Below are 22,571 nucleotides of genomic sequence, written 5' to 3'. Positions count from 1 at the left end.
TTCAGTCAGGGTACCTACCCCTGAAAATACTTTAAATGATGACAGCCCGCAGATAGCCCATTCTTCAAACACTGAAAACATTGAAAATTCAGGTTCTTGTATGAAGAAGGTCTCTCAAAGCATGAAGTTTCCCTTGAAGGAGCTAGAATCTTTGGATTCTTTTTTTTCTCTGTCGGATCATTCGGATTCTTCCAGCGATGACTTAGAGTCAATTCTCAAGGCCCAGGCTAAGACCGGTTTGCACGATGGCGTTGGTAGCGACCTCAGCACCATGCATCTGAAAGACACTGGAGGTGATACAGCTGAGGACAGCCCTCGGACAGTGCGTAAGAATCCAGACGCCAGAGAAGGAGTTAAGCAGGTGGATGGTAGCAATGGTAGTAATGTTTTATAATGGGACTCCTCCTCAACAGTTCGGAGACCAGAAAATGTTGCAGGTCCACCAGAAGAGTTTGATTTACCAAACTATCATGATTCACAGGGAGGAGACACGTGTAGAGAGTCAGAGGGCGCAAAGCTCATGCCGCAAATTGCAGAACTCTGTTCGACATATAGCCAAGACCTGTACGGAATTCACTACTTCGTACGTTCACAAATTTTATCTTGAATCTGCCTATTTTTGAACAGCCAGGGATCTATGCGGGCGGGAGAGTGTAGTTTCTTGTAGGCCCTTGTAGTGTGACCTAGACTGGTGAACGGTCAGAGAGACCTCTCGCCCTATAGATTGCCCCTCTGAAGCTGCCTGCCCCGTAGGAGTGGGTCAGTAAATAATCCAGTCGAGAATGGCCTTGGTATGTGGCTGAAAAGAAATTATATTATCTGTTCAATGGGTTGTGGGCTCGCCATAGATCCAACAATCCCATTCCCTCCACAAACAACTTTAATGTATCTCTACCTGCTTCCCTGTTTGTGTTTGATATTCTATCTATGCTTGGGTCCATCACCGCATTCCAGTCCCCACCCATTACCAAGGTGTTGTTTGGGACTTTAAGGAGCAGTGCGCTTAGTTCTGGCAGTGTAGTAGAGTGCATTATGGTCGGTACGTAGACCGAACATAGATTAATAGTCTTGCCATCCCATATCCCTGTGAGAACTACGTATCTACCCAGTTAGTCGTTCCATGTCTTTTGAGAAATTAGTGGCAGCAGCATTTTTACTAATATTCCCACCCCCCTGGACCCTGAAATGAACCCTGAATGTGCTAATAGCTTATATCCAAACCTATCCAGGGCTTTATATATATATTACCCTTTAGATGCGTTTCTTGTAGCAAAACAATGTCTGGGGTATGTCTACGGATATATTGCTTAACCATTGTGTGCTTGATTTTGTTGCTCAGACCATTAACATTCCATGTCATGAGTGTTAGGTCGTGCCCAGCAGACTACATACTTCAGGTGAAGATTTGCTTTGCCTCTCAATGTCCTTCAAAACCATCCGTGTTCTTAGGTGTGAATTTGCGTAGAGCATATGTCGCTGTCACCCATGTGCCATGGGGTTCTGTGATCCACTGAGAACCAGCTGGTTCAATGACGACCTCCAGGCCTCCAAGCAAACCTGCCGAAAGCTGGAGAAGAACTGGCGCCGTGAATGAACACCGGACAGCTACGCAGCCCACAAGAACGCCACCCGCAGACACCATCACCTTATCAGATCAGCCAAAAGAGCCTCCTTCAAAGACCGCCTAGACAACAACAGCAAAGAGCTCTTCAACATCGTGAAGGAACTCACCAACCCCAGCTCCAACACCAACGATATCCCACCTTCGCAAGACCTGTGCAACTCACTGGCCACCTTCTTCCATCGCAAGATCGCAGACATCCACGTCAGCTTCAACGCCACGACCGCCCCAACAACCACTGAGACCTTCACCCCCATGACCGCCATCCGCACCAACCGCCTGCTCTCCTGGACCAACATCGACGACCCCATCAAGATCATGAACACCATCCACTCCGGATCTCCACCAGACCCTTGCCCACACCACATCTTCAACAAAGCCAGCACCGCCATCGCACCCCATCTCCGGAATGCCATCAACATCTCCTTCGAGACAGCAACCTTCCCGGAGAGCTGGAAGCACGCCGAGATCAACGCCTTACTCAAGAAACCCAAGGCGGACCCCAAGGACCTCAAGAGCTTCCGGCCCATCGCCCATCTCCCTGCTCCCGTTCCCGGCGAAGGTCATCGAGAAGACCGTCAACAAACAACTAACCCGCTACCTCGAGGAGAACAGCATCCTGGACCCGTCCCAGTCCGGGTTCCGCAGCAATCACAGCACCGAAACTGCTCTCATCGCCGCCACCGATGACATCAGGACCCTGCTAGACAACGGAGAAACCACGGCCCTCATCCTCCTGGACCTGTCAGCCGCCTTCGACATGGTCTGCCACCGCACACTACGCACACGCCTCCATGACGCCGGGATCCAAGAGAAGGCCCTGGACTGGACCACCTCCTTCCTCTCCGGCAGAACACAGAGCGTCCGCCTCCCCCCCTTCCGCTCCGAAGCCACCGAGATCATCTGCGGCGTCCCCCAGGGCTCATCCCTCAGCCCAACGCTGTTTAACATCTACATGGCACCGCTCGCTCACATCGCCCGACTGCACGACCTCAACATTATCTCCTACGCCGATGACACCCAGCTGATCCTCTCCCTCACCAAGGACCCCCACACCGCCAAAACCAACCTCCTAGAAGGAATGAAGGCCGTCGCCGATGATGAGGAACAGCCGACTTAAGCTGAACTCGGACAAGACAGAGGTCCTCATCCTCGGATCCACCCCTTGGGCCTGGAACGACTCCTGGTGGCCGACCGCACTGGGAACAGCTCGAACACCCACCGACCACACACGCAACCTAGGGGTCATCCTCGACTCCACTCTCTACATGACTAAGCAGGTCAACGCCGTCTCTTCCTCCTGCTTCAACACCCTCTGCATGCTCCCCAAGATCTACAAGTGGATCCCCACCGAAACGAGAAGAACGGTCACCCAAGCCCTTGTCAGCAGCAGGTTGGACTACGGAAACGCCCTCTACGCAGGAGCCTTGGCCAAACTCCTGAAACGACTTCAACACATCCAGAACGCCTCTACACGCCTGATCCTCGACATTCCTCGCTGCTGCCACATCACACCCCACCTGAGAGACCTGCACTGAATCCCATGTCAACAAGACGATAACCTTCAAGCTCCTCACCCACACACACAAGGCACTCCACAACACCGGACTAGCATACCTCTACAGACGACTCAGCTTCTACACCCCCACCCACCAGCTCCACTCCGTCAACCTCGCCCTTGCCACAGTCCCCCGCATCCGAAGAGCGACCTCCGGTGGCAGATCAATATCCCACCTCGCCGCCAAGACCTGGACCACCCTCCCCATCCACCTACGGCAGACCCAAGACCTGCTGAACTTCAAAAGACTCCTCAAAACCTGGCTTTTCGAGCAGTAGCAGCCTTCCCCACCCCCCAAGCACCTTGAGACCCTCACGGGTCAGTAGTGCGCTTTACAAATGCTATGATTGATTGATTGATTGATTGATCGATCCATTCCACCCTAGCCCTGCTCCTACTACCCTTCTTTATAGTCCCTATGCATTTGATATCTGTAACAAATAACACGCATGTTTGTAACCCTGAACTGTAAAACTACCCCCTCCCTGCTACCCTGCACAAAGAATGTCCCACCCCCCAACCTTGCAGAGTGCCTGACGTCCCACAACTCAACTTTGGTGCTTTGGGGGGGCCTAGGCCAAACCTTTGCCCACCGAGTCCCTTCCCTCCTCCCCCCTCAATTCTGCTGTGACCCCAATATTACGTGTGAACATGTAGAACTCAATTTGACCATACAATCGATTGACTAAAGTCAGACTTTAGCTCAAGCAATGTCTTATCTGCATATCCAGTCTCTAGCCGGAGTCCCCCTTCTCGACGTCCCAGCCTCGGTCCATTCCTTTAAATTGACATCAGATCCATCGCCACCCCTTTGCCGGGTTACTTGCCTCCGTCTTGTTTTCTGTAGTGTTGCCTTCACTGCTAGTCGTGTGCTGCCGTTTTCCCACTCTCCTCCACCGGTCTAACCACTCCCATGCTGCCTTCTGCTATCACCCCAGAGTGTAGATGGGAATAGCATGGAATATTTAATGTCCTTTGCTCTTCGTGCTTTTTTTACTTCCAAGAATGTCCTCCGGGCTTGTTGTACTTTTGCAGTAAAATCAGGATAGAAAGTTATTGTTGCATTGTCTATCTTTAGGCGTGGCGTGCTCCGTGCAGTTTGCAAGATCACATCCCGGTCCCTATAGTTGAAGATACGCGCTGTAATTGGGTGTGATGGTGCCCCAGGTCTCGGCCTAGTTTTGGGTATTCTATGAGCTCTCTCCACTGAAAAGTACCTGGATAGGGCCCTAGGTTGGAGTTTCTTGGTGATCAAGTCATCAACGTAGAGATCGACAGAGGGACCCTCCGCCTGCTCCGGCATCCCGATTATTTGCACGTTGTTTTGGCGAGACCGGCCCTCCTGGTCTTCGAGCTTTGCCTCCAATGCCTTCATCGAGTTAGAGAGTTCCTGCATGTGCTTCTGCAGCGCTTTTGTATCTTCCGCCAGAGTGGTTGTCACCTTTTCAATTTCTTTCACCTTGAATCCCATGTTTCTCAAATCAGCCCTCATCAGTGACACTTCTGTGGTCACTGTGTTTATCTTGCCAGCTAGGTCCGTTCTCACACCTTGCAGCGTTGTCATTATATCTTGTAGCGTTGGCCCACCACCTCTGCACTGGACTGTGATCTGATGTCTGGCTCTGTCTCCTCCATATTCATAACAGTGGATTCTTTGGTCACTGTTTACTTGTCACGGATTTGGTGGACTCCCCGGGTGCCCCTCCCGCCCGTCATGCCTCTTAGGCCCGTTCTTTATCCCTCCGGATTCGTCCCTTGGTCCTGTTCACAGCGGGCAGTGGCTACTTAGTTCAGGAGATACCTTGGCCCCAGCAGTATTCACTGCCGCCTGCTCAGGATCTCAGCCCCTGATGGCTTGTTGGTTTTCCTGTCCAGGTCTCTCGATTCTCGTCCTCGGCTCGAGCCAGTACTCGATCTGTCAACCAGGCATTCCCGGGTCTGCTCCTACAAGGTCTTACTCAGTCTTGTTCTCTCCAGGGTAGTAGGTAGCCCCCCTCCTGCAGCATGGGTTCCCAGTGCATTCTGCTTTTCTTGCCACTGGATAGCTCTTGGCTCCCAATTGAACTTCTTTCTTCCCTCGCACTTCAGGCTCTAGAGGTTCAGAAGCCTAGTTGTTGCAGGTTGTTTTCCTCCTACCAGTCTGTGTGCCACGGTACCTGGGTCACCCCTTCTCCGCTGGGGGCAGTGGTGGGATGAAGGTGCGCTGGCGTCATCGATACTGTTTTAAGCGGGGGTCTGTTCTGTGCTGCTCCGGGGGCCTCCACCATTAACACCTCGCACTTCCTCAGTCGCTCCGTATCCTCAGTCGCTCCGTATCCCCTTCACTTCAGCCTTCACGGATTGCTGTCCCTCACCTAAAATCTTCTGGACCGCTCCTGCAGGCGCTTGTATTGTTCTCTACTCTGCCTTTCACTGCAGCCTGTATTCTCGCGGTCCAATTCCCCGTTGTCGGTTGCTATTCCTCCGTTGCGAACAATTAGCTAGTTTCCTCCTCCACCCGTTGATAGGATTCCCGGGCCCCATGCGATGTTTACCCTAAGTTGAGGTTGGAGAGAGCCTCTCACTCGACAACAGGCCCTGTTGCCGCACGCCCCTTTCTTCCGCTTCTCAGCTGAGCTAATCCAGCCCGTGGATTTATGGCCTATCTTCGCTGGGTATCTTGTTACGGTTCTGTATTTCTGATTTGGCCCCTTCTAGTGCCGTCGCTTAGTCTAGGGGGTCCTCTGATCTCCTCCTCGTTTTCACAGCCCTATTTAGACGAATAATTACAGGATATTGGGGGGATTAATGGGTCGGCTCAGCGAAGCTCTCCTAAATTGGGCCATTTTCTGTTGCGGCAAGCCACGCCTCGCAGGTGAGCCCTCTGGAGGTATCTTCTGTCCCTCCGTATCATTATTCTCACTCAAAATAATTCAAACCCCATTCAAAACAAGTAGAAGAACAACAACCAATCACAGCAAGGCTATGCAAATGGTTAATCAATCACAGCGATTCTTTGAATACAACCAACCAATGACAGTGCAACTCTGTGGTGACATCTCACCAATCCCAGGGTTACTCCTCGGCTACTTAACCAATCGCAGCACAGTGATTGTTCAATTTAAATAGGAGTAAATCCGTAGATTAAACAAAAAGAATCTCACAATCATTAGAAACATGACAAGTACGTTAACAGCACTTGTGAGGCACAATTCACACCAAAGCAGACTCCCATCCAGCAGCATCACATCTCTGATTAGTGTATTCACTCCAGTGCAGAGGAACAAATGACACCAACCTGACTTAAACACTCAAATCCCTGAAAATCGTTATCTGTGTGAATGCGGTGCCTCGCAAAACACACTACAGTTTTTCAGGCAAGTTGAACAATATCACAAGATCTTGGATTACTACAACTCAATCCCTTACTAAAAAAAATATGAAAAATGTATCCGACACAAATAAGACAAGTACGTCAAAATCACAGTAATCAAAACACCAATTAAACCAAAAATCAACATAACATACCCAAAAGCTCACGAGCAGCATAACAATCCATCACACAACACAAACCACACTCTCACAATGCATTATCAGCACACCAAAACATTCTCAATCTCATGAATCACTCTGCCCTACTAATACTTAGATGCATGTGCTCAGAAACAGAACTGCGGTGTCAGTAGCTCAGAAAATAATCCACTAGGCAAACCCACAATGGAAAATCCACAGAGGACTCTGGAATGCAGATAGAAGCCAGACTAGAGACAGGGCAAAAAGGGATCTCTAAAAGCAGATAGGAGTTTACTTTGCACCCATCCTCGGTTACCAAATTTATGTGGGCGCACGGAAATTGGATACCCCAAAAAGTCATCTTAACAACATGCCCATGGGTGGGAAGATGGGTCAGAGACAGTGTTAAACATCAATTTCATGAGGTAATGTGTCCCCAACAGAAGGCACCATACAGCATATCATTATACATTCAATTAAGTGAGGGCATACTCAATAAGTGAAGTCTAGGGCAGAATTAGAAAATATAAGAGGATTTATTACAAAAATTCAAAAGGTACAATACAGATATTATAAATGCAGATGCATAAAGTATTTGCCATGAGGGCTCTCAGTAATAGGTCAATACAGAACAAATAAGCAAAGTCAAAAATTATTCCAAGTCCAAAATGAGCATTAAAATCAATAAGAAATCGGACAGCATCCCTAGTAGTATCAGAAAAGTCTCTAGGTTTCTCTAACTCACTCACAAATATAAGGGTTTATATCGAAAATCTTCTCATGAGAGAATGAAAACTGAAAATCATCATGCTGAGAGCAAAATAAATACAATTCGGACAAATCAGAGCCCATAATTATTAAACGTCATATTGCCTTACCATCTAAGCACTATCCCTCTACATAAATAAATTCATTCAGCCCACTCTATGCTAATGCCATCCAGAGATGGCAGAACAAACTAGTTACAAAACTACAGAGAACTATTGTGAATGAATTCAATACAGAAGGCAGCGGGCAAGACCTTGAGCAGTTGAAACATTCCTGAGCCCATACTGGAAAAGATTTCTTTGAGAACAGCGACAAGAACGTAATTCGGAAACAAACAAACATGACTTTGCTAGACTTCGTGCAACAGAAATAAACAGTTAACGTGCAGAATGAGACATCCATTTTGAAGAAGATGGTGTCAAGACCTAAGTGAGACCTAGTTAAAATAAGCCAAGGGAAAGCAATTTAACAGGTAATAGACACATTGTTTCAAAGGAAATAACATTTGATAAGTGTATACATGTAAATGAACATCCATAGTCTACATGTTGTTAATAATGCACAATAATAAGTGAACAAAACTCCCAAAAACTACAATTACATTGGAACACACCACAATGCCAAATATGAGTATGGTACCACCAACAAATTATTTATATGGTGATTAAAATCTGTTATCACACACTATATATGATCATTTTTGTGACCCTCAAAACATGGCGTTCACTACAATGCATTTCAATGGGAACCAAGTCCCTGAGTCTGTGATGGCTGACACAACATATTGTCTAGTTTGTGGCCAGCCAACCAGGAATAACTAGTCCCCTTTAAAGTGGCTAATTAGAACATATTTGGGCACCAACAGTCCAGATATCACTCTCTTTTTAATCCGTTCATGACTACCCCAAGCACTTCATTAAACACGATTTTGGTAAAAAAATGCTCAACGGATTTACACCAAATGACAAAAAGCACATTTTCTGAATAAAGTCACAACTTGCTGCCAAATTTGGTGTAATTTCATTTGGTTGTTTTTTCTGTGTCACTTTCCAAAAATTCCTATTGAAATTAACATGAGAAAATCTGTGTTTTGAAATCCCCCAATTGTCTTGTCTCCCAATAATTGGCACAGAACTTTCTAGAAAGGAGCTGAGGTCAATAAACTTTTTTTTTAATAAAGATTTTGTGAAGATTTGTGAAATGGCGCCAAAGTTATTAAATAAACAAAAACGGTCTTCGTATGGAAAGTCTGACCTAACTATAACAACATGGTGGCCACTGTCACTGTCTTTGTGTATATATATTAATTTCTGAATTACTATTACTGGTGAAACAGCTAAATGTGTCTCAAGGCCTTGCTTAAAAAAAGACTATAAATAAACAGGTTAATAATAACAATGGATTAAACTCATTTTTCATCGTTTCCCACCATTTTGAAAAAAGCCAATGGCAAAGAAAAAAATTACTAAATATACAATCCAGACCCAATTTTCCTTAAAATCAAAATTAACATTTTCTAGGAAGTCCTGTCGATCAGGATACTCAGATGAAGAAGAGAAGCAATAGCCATTGTTGTGAACTCCTGTTTTGGGTGGACGTTTCCTATAATTACTTCTCTCGGTTTGACAGTAATAATCAAGTCCATCAGAACTGAACATATCTTCATTAGCTTGAGGTGCAAAATGGGTCTGAATTTGTGAAGAGTCTATGAAAGTTTTAGATGGAAAGACTGCTCCCCTTTCTTCTTGGACTATATCCTTGTACATTGGTTTAATGTCAACAAAGTGCTTTGCATTTAAATCCATCCATTTAATCAGGTCTCTTGCTCTCCATTGAAAAACACTTATGAGAGCAATTGTATCACCCTCTGCCGTGTGAGAATTATTTGGGTACTCCTTGTAAAATCTGAAATACAAGTCACTGAGGCCATAGTTCCCCTTATTGGGGGCAAACTGCTGAAAGGGGTTGTCTGCTCTGTCTAGCAATCTCATGGCTGTCAGAGTATCAGCACAATAAACATCATCAAGACACAAGAGCCCGTATTCAGACAGCTCAACTTTTAACAACGGGAAGTCATAGTGGTAACCATTGTGTGCTACAAAACACACCGGTGGATACTGTCGACTTAGGAAGGCCTTGATCCCATCTAAAACATATGAGTTGAAGCTCTGCTTCCTGTTTTTGAAAAGAACCTTATTATTAAGTCCTGTAAGGGATTTTGCTGATGACGTGAACTCTTTTTCTGGGTCGATACAAAGGCAGAGCTTATCCACAACACGAGGGAAGCGTGGGACTGGTCTGAAGGAGTTGGTGAATTCAGTGTTCTCCAGCGAATGCCTGCTCACTGCCAGTAGGCTGATTTCTGTAATTTTAGGCCGTGATGGTGGTAACCCCGTAGCTTCCAAGTCCATGAAAACAAATGTTTCAAAAGGTGCCCGTTCGAAATCCCACGGTGAAAACATTCTGCTACTGCCTATGAAAAAACAAAATACATTTTTAATGCTTGGGTATGTTTCTCATCAACACATTTAGTGACTTGCTAAAGATGAATGTTTGCGAACAGTATACAGCTGCTGTTATCAAGCTGTGGTCCAGAGACCCCTAGGGGTTTACGATTGTCTAGAAAATTAAATAATAGTAATAGGTGAATAAAATGTATATAAATAAAGAAACAAAATGTAAAACTGAACATTTTAAAACGTTCTATTAATCAGAAGGTTTTTGAATTTGGAAGCTAAAACATTTGGTTGGTATCCTCAGACTGACTTGTGAGAGCAGAATACAGCAGGTGGGATGGGTGGCCTCAACTGAATTTAGAAAACTTTCCCATTAAAATTAAAATGTAAACTGTCAACACGCCTCTAGTGCCATGAAGTGATAAAACACTAAGAATTGGCTCACCATACACCTGACCACACATACTAACTCACTGTCAGAGGGAAGGCGGCAACGACTTTCAAGGATCTACATCCAACTGATGTCTCATAAATGCTAACAGGGCATCCCATTAAGCTTGTATGCCCATTTCATAGGGAATTGCCAGCATGCACAGAGTCTTAAGACTGCTCTCCTAACAAATGAAGGCTAGTCAGTAATCCTTTGGTGGCTGAATGGCTAGAACATAGATGCTGGATAGCCAGAATCCTGGGTACTCCACAACTGTCCCTTACAAGCTGGGTGACTATCCTACAGAGCCAAAGAGCCATTATGTCTATCTTATAGAGGTGGCGCAAATACTCTATCACACGGTGTGATCAGTCACTGGAGGCTACTTTGTCATTTACTGGGCAGGATGGATAGTCTGTGGAGAATGCATGATCCTCAAAACTGCAGGTTCATGCCATGGTTAAAGTATGGTCAGGACTTAACCGCCTACCCCTTAAAGTAGCATGGACAATCTAAGAAGCCTGCATGATCAGTGCCTGCAGCTTGCATGACTTGCCACTGGGGATTGCACTGCCGCCCCCCAATCATCTTAACTACTAACCATTAGAGAGAGAAAGATGGTAGGTATGTGTATGTGTGTAAGATGCAGAAAGTGTGTGACAGTCAGAGGAAATGTATATCAGTGTGAGGCTGTATATGTGACAGTGTGAGGTAATCTGTCTAAGATGAAGTATGCATGATACTGTGCGTGAGAGTGTGTGATTGTGACTTTACCAGACACCATGAGGCTGTGCGAGATCTACTAATGCTGTATGTTTTAAATGTAAGAGAGGCCCAGATTTACTATGATTTCAAATCTGGGCACATAGCACTGCCATGCGTTACTCTGCGGCGGGTAGGCATTACATGGGTGGAGCATTGGCATTCCCATTCACCAAACCATGTATTTTGATGCAAACCCAGATTTAGAAAGACTGGTAAACCTGGGTTTGCGCCAAAACGGTGCACCTACCCGACAGAGGCGTAATAAGTAGAAATATTTTTATTTGTCCTTGTTACTTCCTCTTTCCATGTGTGCTGTATTCTACAGCACACAGGGAAAGCGGAATATGACCCCAAGGATTGTTTTTATTGCATGAGGATCATCCTTACTGCAAAAATGCAATCTAACCTGTAAGTTCCCTTGCTGCGCCACGTTGCATGAAATAATGGTAAGTGTTCCTCAAAGGGGTATATTACCTACTATTTTGCTATGTGTTTTCGTCACAAAAGTAACATATTGATGCAAAATCGTTTTTACCCAATGTACTTTCCAGAGCAAGAGTCATTCCATTGGTGGTGCATGGGCATTCCCTATCTAGTAAAAAACAGTACACAGGGTTTTGTATACAAAAATAACACCTTTTTGAAATTGGCCCTATCAAGGAGAAATGCTTTTATTTCTCCTTGCTAATCCAAATTTGCATGTGTGCTGCACTGTACAGCACACATATAATGTAGGAAAAGTTTCAAAGTTACTGTAAGCATAGTAGGCCTCATTTATGAGACTGCTTGCGGCACCGGAAAGTCACTTTTTTGACGTTCCAGTGGCGCAATGTGCCCCGGCATATTTACATGGCCACGTAAAGCCATTTTGCGTGGCTTTTCATGGTCTTGTAAATATGAGCCCCTTTCACGCAGAACACTACAGAAAAGGGGTGTTCCATGGGTGTTGCTGTGGGCCGCACAACACCCATGGAATCTGACACACTCCCAGATTTACAAGAAATCGTAAACCTGTTAATGCGTCAGAATCTAACGCCATCCAAGGAGTGGCGTTAGGGAGGCGCAATGAGGAGAAACTTTTTCATTTCTCCTTGTTTTTTAGGTCTCGCCTACGCAGCACGCATGCGCTGCATAGGAGACCTTCAGCCGTCGTACAGCTCTTTTTCCAAGCACATACTCATGCTTGTGGCGGCATACAGCTTGCGGAAGAGTGCAGCGGCGTGCCACAAGCACGAGTGTGTGCTTTGAAAAAAAGCAAAAAGCTGCTGCTTAGCGCGCACGCGTGCACTCCCCCACCCCTCCCACTTGTTTACTTCTTCAAGCCTCAAGCCCGCCCAGCTGCAAGAGTTGTCTCCTGTGTGTGTGCTCGTGCACTCACCCCACTCTTCCCAATTGTTTACTTCTTCAAGCCTCAAGGCTCAATCCCGCTCAGCTGCAAGAGTTGTCTCCTGTACCGATATTTAATTTTGCAACTTATATAATTGTGCTATGTGCTGCGAAATGGTTTACGCAAAATAATTAACTACAGAAATATACTTAAACAGCAAGTTGTTAAGCCTTCTATTCCAGGACCAAATGGCTCAGTGCGTTTTAAAATGCACTGTTTCCCGGAAAATGGCCCTCCAGGCTGTGTATTGTTCCAGTCCAGAACAGTAAAGGGAGTGCCCACGGGTAATTCTGACTAGGATCTAAAGATGCCTGTGCCCACATTTTTCGAAAGAGTATCCCAACGCCCCTTCTGCTTACCCCCCTTTCCCACCCGAAGTTTGGTTTTAGGGGCGCATCTGCTGACTTTAATTCCATTCCGGAATTAAAACGCAGCTGCTTTGCAACATGTAACACTTTAAAAATGTAAACATTTCTTCTATGGCGTCTTAGAGCTGAGATGATGCTCGACCGTGACTCAGCAAGGTGGGCTCCGAGAGGAATCTCTTCTCCGATCGTTTGGTCCAACTCCACCCTGCTTTAACTCTTCTCCGGCCGCACTTCTTTCTCCACCTTCCCTTTCTTCTCCCCCTCATCTCTGCTCTCCGCTCCCCTATAACGGGCTTCCTTTTCGTCCACCCCTTTCTTTCCCTCTTTTCTTTGTTTCCCTTTTCAATACCCGTACCACTCCTCTTGCCTGCATGGCCTTAATTAGGGCAGTTTAGGTGTTGGTGGTGTCTTCTGGGAGGTTGTGCCGTGGGCGTGACCGAGGAACAAACCAGCCCGGGGAGAGGAAGCAAGCGGGCGGACTTTTGGCAAGTGCGAAACATTAAACTGTTGCAAATAGAATTTTGTTGCGCTACTTACAGTGAGCCTATTCTCTACATAATGGCACATTCTTGATGCTCATTTAGCTTTTCGTCCTTCACGGTGGCCCATATTTATGTGCATTGAGCTTGATATGGTGAATTTTAATTCTTCCTTCTTTATGGCCCATAATTAACGCATATTGATTTCACTTCCTCAATCATTAGTGGACCTACTTATTGTGAAGCGATTTCTACATTCAGTGATTCTCACATGGCGCTTCTTTACTTGTAGAATCCACTATCCCTTAGTGGATACTCCGAGCAACTACCTGGGTGGCGCACCCCTGGCACCCTTAATTATTGCGTACTTCCTACCTCTGGGTGAGACCCTACGCCATTTCCTGGACCCATACACACACATGCTTCCTCCACCCTCTCTCTCTCTTCCTCCACCCTCTCTCTCTCTACCTCTCTCTCTACCTCTCGCTCTTTCTCCACCCTCTCTCTACCTCTCTCTCTCTACCTCTCTTCCTCCACCCTCTCTCTCTAGCTCTCTCTCTACCCCACTCTACCTCTCTCTCTCTACCTCTCTCTCTACCTCTCTCTCTCTAACTCTCTCTACCTCTCTCTACCGCTCTACCTCTACCTTTCTCTACCTCCTCTACCCTTCTCTACACCTCTCTCTCTACCGCTCTCTCTCTACCTCTCTACATCTCTCTACCGCTCTCTCTCTACCTCTCTCTCTACACCCCTCTCTCTACACCCCTCTCTCTACACCTCTCTCTCTCTACCCCTCTCTCTACACACCTCTCTCTACCCACCTCTCTCTCTCTCTACACCTCTCTCTCTCTATACACCTCTCTCTCTCTACCTCTAAGTGGCAGCCGGAGCCAGATAGCACTGCTTGTCCTTTAAAAAATAAAAAAAAAGCATTGGCATAGCCAATAGGTCTCGCCTTTGGGGCCTTATAAGTGTTTAACCATGCAACAGTTAATGTTGTTGCACCAAGGATATTGTGCAGCATAACTAAATACTTATAAGGTCCCAAAAGCGAGACCTATTGGCTATGCTGCACCCATGGAATCTGACACATTCCCAGAGTTACAAGAAATCGTAAACCTGTTAATGCGTCAGAATCTAACGCCATCCAAGGTGTGGCGTCGGGGAGGCCCAACGAGGAGAAACTTTTTCATTTCTCCTTGTTTTTAGGTCTCGCCGAGCCAGCGCATGCGCTGCTCTGCGAGAAATTTAGTGTGTGGGTTTTCAAAGTGCTGCCACAGGCTTTTGGTGGCCTAGCGCTTGCGTTCACGCGCGCATCTTCCATCTGGCTTTCTGTAATGGCTCATTAAGCTTTACAGCGCGTAAATCCCCTCCCCTCCCTCCTCGTCAGCGCGAGTGCGCGCTTCCTTTAACTTTATTTTATTTTTTTAACTTTGAAACTGAGCTCGGCGCCGCTTCACGGACACCGCGCCCGGTTTATTTATATATTTCCTAACTTTAGCACTGAGCACAGCGCCCACTTCAAGGACACCGCGCTCAATGTTATATATAGAAACGGAGCGTGGTGTCCGTGAAGCGGCGCCATGCTCAGTTTTAAACTTAAGCATTTGCAATGCAATCGGACCGATTACATTGCAAATGCTTGTTGTTTTAAGCCAACAGGGTTGCCCAGAAGTTTAAAGCATCCAACTGAAAAATATTGGTGCAGGCCACAGGCTTTTTTTTTCCTTTTTTTATTTAAACTAAGAAAGTATCTTTTTTTAGTTTTTTATCGAACCAACATGGATGCAAAGAAATTAGCACCAGTATCTCCAACAGTGAGGAAGCAAACATCATTAGTACGAGTGAACACCATGTTTGTTTTCAGTGTGGCTTCCAATTTCTGCTAGCTGTGGGGGAGACTCTTGATCTTAGTGCCCTATTCTGTTACTGACACCAGCCCGACTGTTGCTAACACCAACTGCTGATCTTCTACCTTCCTACAGATGGTCCAGAACTACTCCAGCTCGCCGCTCGGTGCATCAAGAATAGCCTGAGAGCGGCAGCTGTTGCAGGCCATCGCCTGCTGTGCTGCAAGAGCCACGAGAGAAGGGAGTGTTCACTCGTACTGGCATTTGTGTCTGTTGAAATTTTGCCATGCATGTGCCCATTTTTCCAGAGTTTTTAGATCTACCTGTTTAAAAAGGTCACTTGAGAGACTTTCTAAAAAACAACTTTAATGGCAAACGAATAAAAATATCTATTCATCAAGAACACATACACCATATACAAGGACCAGCTTACTGTATCTGCACCTCTGACCACATTAACTATCTGTGTTAATCATTTAGCGGCCAGCTCCAGTACATCTGGTCTGCACAGGATCTTATTGATGACGGGGAAAGATTAGATACCACAGAGTTATTAGCGACTCCATTTCAGAACAAGCACTGGCATAGCCAATAGGTCTCGCTTTTGGGACCTTATAAGTATTTAGATATGCAGCACAGTATCCTTGGTGCAACAACATCAACTGTTGCATGGCTAAACACTTATAAGGTCCCAAAGGCGAGACTTAATTGCTATGCCAATGCTTGTTTCTTTTTGTATGTGTGCTGAATTCTGTAGATCACATAGAAAGAGGAAATTGCCTGAATTTATTGATTTTTGTGCAGGAAGGTGCCACTTCCTGAACAAAATCAATCAGCCCCACAACGCAGGCACCCTTGCACCATGCACCCTTAGGTGCCTGCGTTGGCGCAACGGCAGCCCATTGAGCGACTGGGAAAAGGACAGGAATGCACTGTATGTTGTAAGAAACAGAGCATTCCTGCCCTTTTCTTTTGACGTAGGGCAGCGCAAAGAGATACCTTGCGGTGCTGCCGTACCTCAAAATCTCATAAATGAGGCCAAATATTTGTTACTGGAAGGGTACCCTTCCAATACAAAACATACATTAGACTGTGTGCGTAGCACTCGGCAGCCCGATTGTTTGTGCGCCGGTCTTGGGAGAGAGGACGAGAGTGCCGTATTCCTGGCGCTGTCCTGATCTCTGCTTCTCACAATACACAGGGGGGGGTTATTTAACAAGTCCCTTGCGCCGCCGGTACGTCACTTTTTCCTATATTAAAAGTGACGCAGCCACGGCGCAAGGGGCTTGTAAATAAGCCCCAGCATTTTTGCCTGCAGCGCTGCATTGGGTCGGACTCTAGTAAATAGACCCCAGAGTGTACAATAGTGTGCAGTGTTTGTGATGCTGAAAGTATGTGACCGAGACACTGTTAGTGTGTGCCTAAATATCTGTGAGAGAGAGTATTAGAGAAATAAGATTCCGAGGGCGCACATTAAAAGATCCACCCCGTAAATATCAATACGTTATCAGTAAACGTTACAAAATACAGATATTTCATCATCACAACGCAAGCAGTTCTTGAGAACTTACGGGGTATACGCGCATTCATAAACGTGAAGAACGGCAGGGCGTGGCAGGGATCCAAGGCTCTACAAAGTGCGCCCGTCTGTTTCTGCCATCTTCAGTGCTGTATTTCCTCATTCACGCAGACACTCTAGAAATACACGGTTTCGATGAGTCATTCTTCAAGAAACGAAACCGAAACTGATGACAGCTTCACCAAACTTTAAGCATACTTCCTGGTTGAACGGACTATGCACAGGAAAAGAAGCCGAACCAGCGTAAATAATAGAACGGATTCGTCTAAAGCCTAGTAAATAATTTTTTTTAAAAAGCAAATGGTCTTACGAATATGAGCGGGAGCTGCATACTTTACCCCATATAATTGGTCACATTCTTTGTCCTTATTTAAAAATAAAAATGCAACTATTCCTATGCCTTTTGAACAATGCTTCGCTCTATACAAATACCATATACAAATATAAAACAAGTTCAAAAGACAATAGTGACCAGCGCTTTTTAACGTGAATCTATAGAAAAAAGAAATTGGCATAGCATTTTTGCTCCAAAGTTTCTCAGGTCCATGCCTGATGTGCATCTCCAGTCCAGGTATTTTTTCGCCTTTGCTTGTAGTTCTGTTTTATAATGAAAAAAGACTACAAGTCCCCCAGAATTTAAAGAGAAAACAGTACTGGAAAAGCACATCACACGCAATTTAGGGAAACTTGGCAGGGCTTACAGAAGTTGCTGCTTTGCATTGTGTGAAAGGGAGAGAGCTGAATTGCAACATATTTACGGAGATATGGCGCAATTCAGCTTTCTTCTAGTGCTGACACACTTGTAGTTGCCTAGCGCCAACACGAGCACCCTTGTGCCCTGGCACAAGGGTACCTGCGTTATGGGCAGGATTGTTTATGTGCTGGAAAGGATACCTTCTTTCACAAAAACAAACTTAGGAGGATTATTCCTCTTTCTATGTGTGCTGCAATAAATAGCACACATGGAAACAGCAAATAAGAAGAAATGAAGATATTTCTCGTCATTACGCCTCTCTGTGGATGGGGCACTATTTTGGCGCAATCCCAGGTTTACTACCTTTAATACATTTAGGATTGCGTCAAACTCTATGGGTGGATGCACGGGAACACCCATTGGAACGCCTACCATAACGAAATGTAACACAACGCAGCACAAGCTGCTGCGTTGCACTATATTTCTTTAAAAAGGCAAGCAAGGCAGGGAAAATCTGTACTTGCGTAGCTTTGTAAATCCTATTTAAAGACTTGCACCACCCAGGAAAAATACAGGTCCTTAGTAAATCGGGCCCCAGTTGTTTTGCTATCATGCCCTGTGTTCATTTTCCTTGTTCTAAGATATCTTGCAGTTGAGATTTTGGATACTAAGGATTTATTTTAGTTCAGTTTAATGATTTTCTTTCCAAAAATGTTTTTGTATAATGCTGTAAAAAAAGAAAAACTTTAAACTTAAAATTCAATTAAAGTAATATATGGGTTTTATTTACCCTAAATACACTTACCATGCATAGTAAAGGCATGCATGATTAAGGCTTCTACGTCGTAAAGGCATCTGCGTGATATAGACTATGTACAAAATTGCATTAATTGTAATGTCATACAGATGTGTTTTCTGTGATGGATCTGTTTGGGGATATATAGGGGCTTATTTTTGAGCCCTTGCAACACGTTTACGCCGCCCGTGCGCCACTTTTTGCTATGCACCAGTGGCGTAAATAATGCGCCACATTGCCCCATATTTACAAAGTGACGCATCTAAGCAGATGCGTCACTTTGTAAACCCGTGCACTATATTATATCTGCAGAGTGGGCGTTCCCCCACAATAAAGGGTCGTAGAAATGATGCAGTGAAATCTATGAGATTTCACTGCGACACTTCTAGGACGCTACTGCATTAATGTCTTATGCCTGCCTCACAGCAGGCGTAAGACTGACGCAGGCACTTTTACATGGAGCTTGCCCCATGTGAAAGGACACATTGCTGGAGTTGTGTCTGTTTTCAGACACACCCCAGCAATGCGCCGCTTTTGCACCTACAGATACGTCAGAAATACTGACGTATCTGTAACTTCTTGCGACATGTAGCACCGTATATTAAATATAGCGCATCCATCCTGTCGCAAGGAGGGTGCAGTGAAAACTGTTGCATCGCTGTTTTCATGCAGCAATGCAACTGTTTTCATAAATTAGGCCCCTAATTTTAAAAGCGGGTTGTTTCATAAGCAATATTCATGCATTATCTAATTCATTAAATGAATGAAATAACGTTATACTGATATGTACCAAAACACACAAATTCATTATTTGTTTCCAGATGTCTTCAAGAATAAAATTTAGACACTTTAGTGCCGATCACGATCCGGTAAAAAAATTCCCCGTACGACTCATATCCGGTCTTTTTACCGTACGAATCACACAAGTGCCGTACAAACTGCCAATTACGATTCGCATGGTAAAAAGTCCATACGAATCGCATTGGGAAGTATTCCCCACACGTCCTCGGGTCGGAAAATGTGAAAAGTGAAGTCCGACCGAGGAATTACGATCCATCCCGTGCGTCCGATGTTACAACCGTATGGAAAAAACACCGTCCGCACCGAACTCCCATAGCAACCTTGGAGACATGTGCCCGCATACGCGCCGCCCCCCCCAGCCCCCGTACGTACGCGCCGACCCCCCCCAGCCCCCGTACGTTCGAGTCGTACCCCCCGTGTATGTACACCCGTGTACGTGTCGAACCCCCCCGTGTATGTACACCCGTGTACGTGTCGAACCCCCCGTGTATGTTCGACATGTACACGGGTGTACATACACGGGTGGGGTTTGACACGTACATGGGTGTACATACATGGGGGGGTTCGACACGTACACGGGTGTACATACACGGGGGGTTCGACACGTACACGGGTGTACATACACGGGTGGGGGTACGACTCGAACGTACACGGGTGTACATACACAGGGGGGTTCGACACGTACACGGGTGTACATACACGGGTGGGGTTCGACACGTACACGGGTGTACATACACGGGGGGTTCGACACGTACACGGGTGTACATACACGGGGGGGTTCGACACGTACAAGGGTGTACATACACGGGTGGGGGTACGACTCGAACGTACGGGGGCTGGGGGGGTACGACTCGAACGTACGGGGGCTGGGGGGGTACGACTCGAACGTACGGGGGCTGGGGGGGGTCGGCGCATACGTACGGGGGCTGGGGGGGGTCGGCGCGTACGTACGGGGCGGGGGGGGTACGGCGTGTACCGGGCCACCTACTCTGGTAGTTTCGCGACGTACTTCGCTTTTCCGGCACTTTTTTGGTGCCGTGAAAATATTGCCGTCCGGACTGCTGTCGGTTCGAATCGTGGTTCCTGGGTCGTGAAACGCTGCCTGACAGCGTCCCGACGTCACGTCGCAGCATTCCCGGAGCACATTCGTATGTATATTTTCGTCGGTCGGTGTTTTTTACGATTCGTACGGAAATGGTGTTTCCGTGCGAATCGTAATTCCATGTTTGTGAAGTTTTACGACCGGGTACGAGTCGGACGGAGAAAACGCTCCGACCGACGGTTCGTACCCGGTTTTTGCCGGATCGTAATCGGCACCTTTGAGTACAAGTGTACTACATTACCCATAAATCTTTGGTCAAGATTGATGTGGAACCCGACAAAGATTTTGTAACAAATATTCTAATGATGTATTATATATATATATATCACATACAAACACATTTAAATATTAGACAGTAGCGGTTGCCATTGTGTAATTATAGTTAGGTGAGGCTTCCCATAGGAAGAGTGTTTTTTTTGCAAATAACTGGCGCCGTTTGATGAATCTTCACTAAAACTTCCCAACAAAACAGTTAATCCTCCTCACCTCCTTCCTGGAAAGTTTCAGGGAGATCTGCCAAGCGGGGGCAGGGTAAAAGGGGTGGGGTTCCAAAATACTTTTGCTCCATTCATTTTTCATCGGGAAAACTAGACAACAATAGAAAGGCAACAGCTGAACAGAATTACACCAAATTTGACAGAAATCAAGAAATGTATCCAGAAAGCATTCTGATTGTCTGGTTGAGCAAAGTGATTGGTGGTCGCACAATGTAGAAAAATGTTGCGGCCACCATTACTAAACATGGAGAATCAGTTCCCATGTCCTGACTCTTACTTAAAAAATACCTATGGGGCAGTGTGGGGGCTCTCTGACAAAATTTCGAAGGTCAGAAATTCGACCTACACAAATATCGCAACACTAATATCGATGTCAAGAATATCGACATCCTATCTAGAACATGGTAAGTACAAAAATATCGAAAATAAAATATAGATGTCAAAAATATCGTTTTTAAAAATATCGTTTTTTTTGGTTATAAAAAATATGTAAAATAAACATAATAATACTTATAAATAAAATAAACATAATTAAATATATTTCTCAATGTTAAAAATTAATAATTAATAAATATAATTTAATAAAAAATTAATTAAACAGACATATAATATATAATATATATACTTACTTAATAATGTTTTAATGATTATTTTAATAAATTATACATTATTTATAAATGTTAACAATTGCAAAAACATTACACACATAAAACAATAACATAAATAAAAATAAAATAATTATGTATAACAAATTAAAACTATTACATTTAATTTTAATATTGTTAAAATTAATTATATACTACATTAGCTAAAATAATAAAAAAATATTAAATAGCAGAGACAATAAAACTACTACTCCAGCTCCAAAAAAAACAACAGAAAGGAAAATGTTGGATAGCGTAAGGGTAAAAATTACTATTCCCACTCCAGAGAGTGGAACAGTAGGGAAAGTGTTGGATAGCGTAGGGGTAAAAATTACTATTCCAACTCCAGAGAGTGCAACAGTAGGGAAAGTGTTGGATAGTGTAGGGGTAAAAATTACTATTCCAACTCCAGAGAGTGCAACAGTAGGGAAAGTGTTGGATAGTGTAGGGGTAAAAATTACTATTCCAACTCCAGAGAGTGCAACAGTAGGGAAAGTGTTGGATAGCGTAGGGATAAAAATTACTATTCCAACTCCAGAGAGTGCAACAGCAGGGAAAGTGTTGGATTGCGTAGGGGTAAAAATTACTATTCTAACTCCAGAGAGTGCAACAGTAGGGCAAGTGTTGGATAGCTTAGAAGTTAAAAATATCATACTTATAAATAAAATAATTCTTTAAAATAATTAATAATTTAATTATTAAATAACTCAAAATTACTTACAAATACCAATAGATATTTATTAAAAACATAACTACCAATAAATAATTAATTAGCAATAAATTATTAATAAATACCAATAAATAATAATTAATGAATATTAATTACCAATTAAAATATATTGAACAATTACATTTTTTAGACCAAAAAATAATTATCAAACACTAATTACCAATTAAAAAATATTACATATTTTTTATACACAAATTATTAATTATTATACATTATTTACCAATTAATTACTTAGTATATTAATAAGAAATATCAATAAATATTATTTAAACATATTTAATTACCAATTGATTAATCAACAATAAATTATTTTTCATAACCAAATTATTATAATTTAAAATATTTACGAATTAATAATTAATCTCCAATTAATTAATTATCAATACCCAACAACAAATTTAATAATTAATTAGATTTTAATTACTTCCAACACTATTCCCCTATAAACACACAAAACACTCAAATAATAAAATAATACAGTTAACATAATTATCAATTAATCAATTAATAAAAACTAATTACCAATTAATAATAATTAATTACCAATTAATACT

At 44.2% G+C, this 22,571-nt stretch overlaps 1 protein-coding gene across 1 annotated transcript; it reads right to left on the bottom strand.

The window, feature by feature from the left end:
* Window positions 1–7,188: 7,188 nt before the first annotated feature.
* LOC146797739 (three prime repair exonuclease 2-like) lies at window positions 7,189–16,881 on the bottom strand. Its single transcript, XM_085624895.1, has 2 exons — window positions 16,746–16,881; window positions 7,189–9,912 (listed from the first exon to the last, which is right to left on the bottom strand). Exons 1-2 carry the CDS (start codon window positions 16,762–16,764, stop codon window positions 8,855–8,857), a joined length of 1,077 nt encoding a protein of 358 aa, XP_085481021.1. The 5' UTR covers window positions 16,765–16,881; the 3' UTR covers window positions 7,189–8,854.
* Window positions 16,882–22,571: the final 5,690 nt, after the last annotated feature.

Source organism: Triturus cristatus, chromosome 9 (assembly GCF_964204655.1).
Source record: "Triturus cristatus chromosome 9, aTriCri1.1, whole genome shotgun sequence".
NCBI classification, from domain to species: domain Eukaryota; kingdom Metazoa; phylum Chordata; class Amphibia; order Caudata; family Salamandridae; genus Triturus; species Triturus cristatus.
This window is presented reverse-complemented; position numbering and strand designations above follow the sequence as displayed.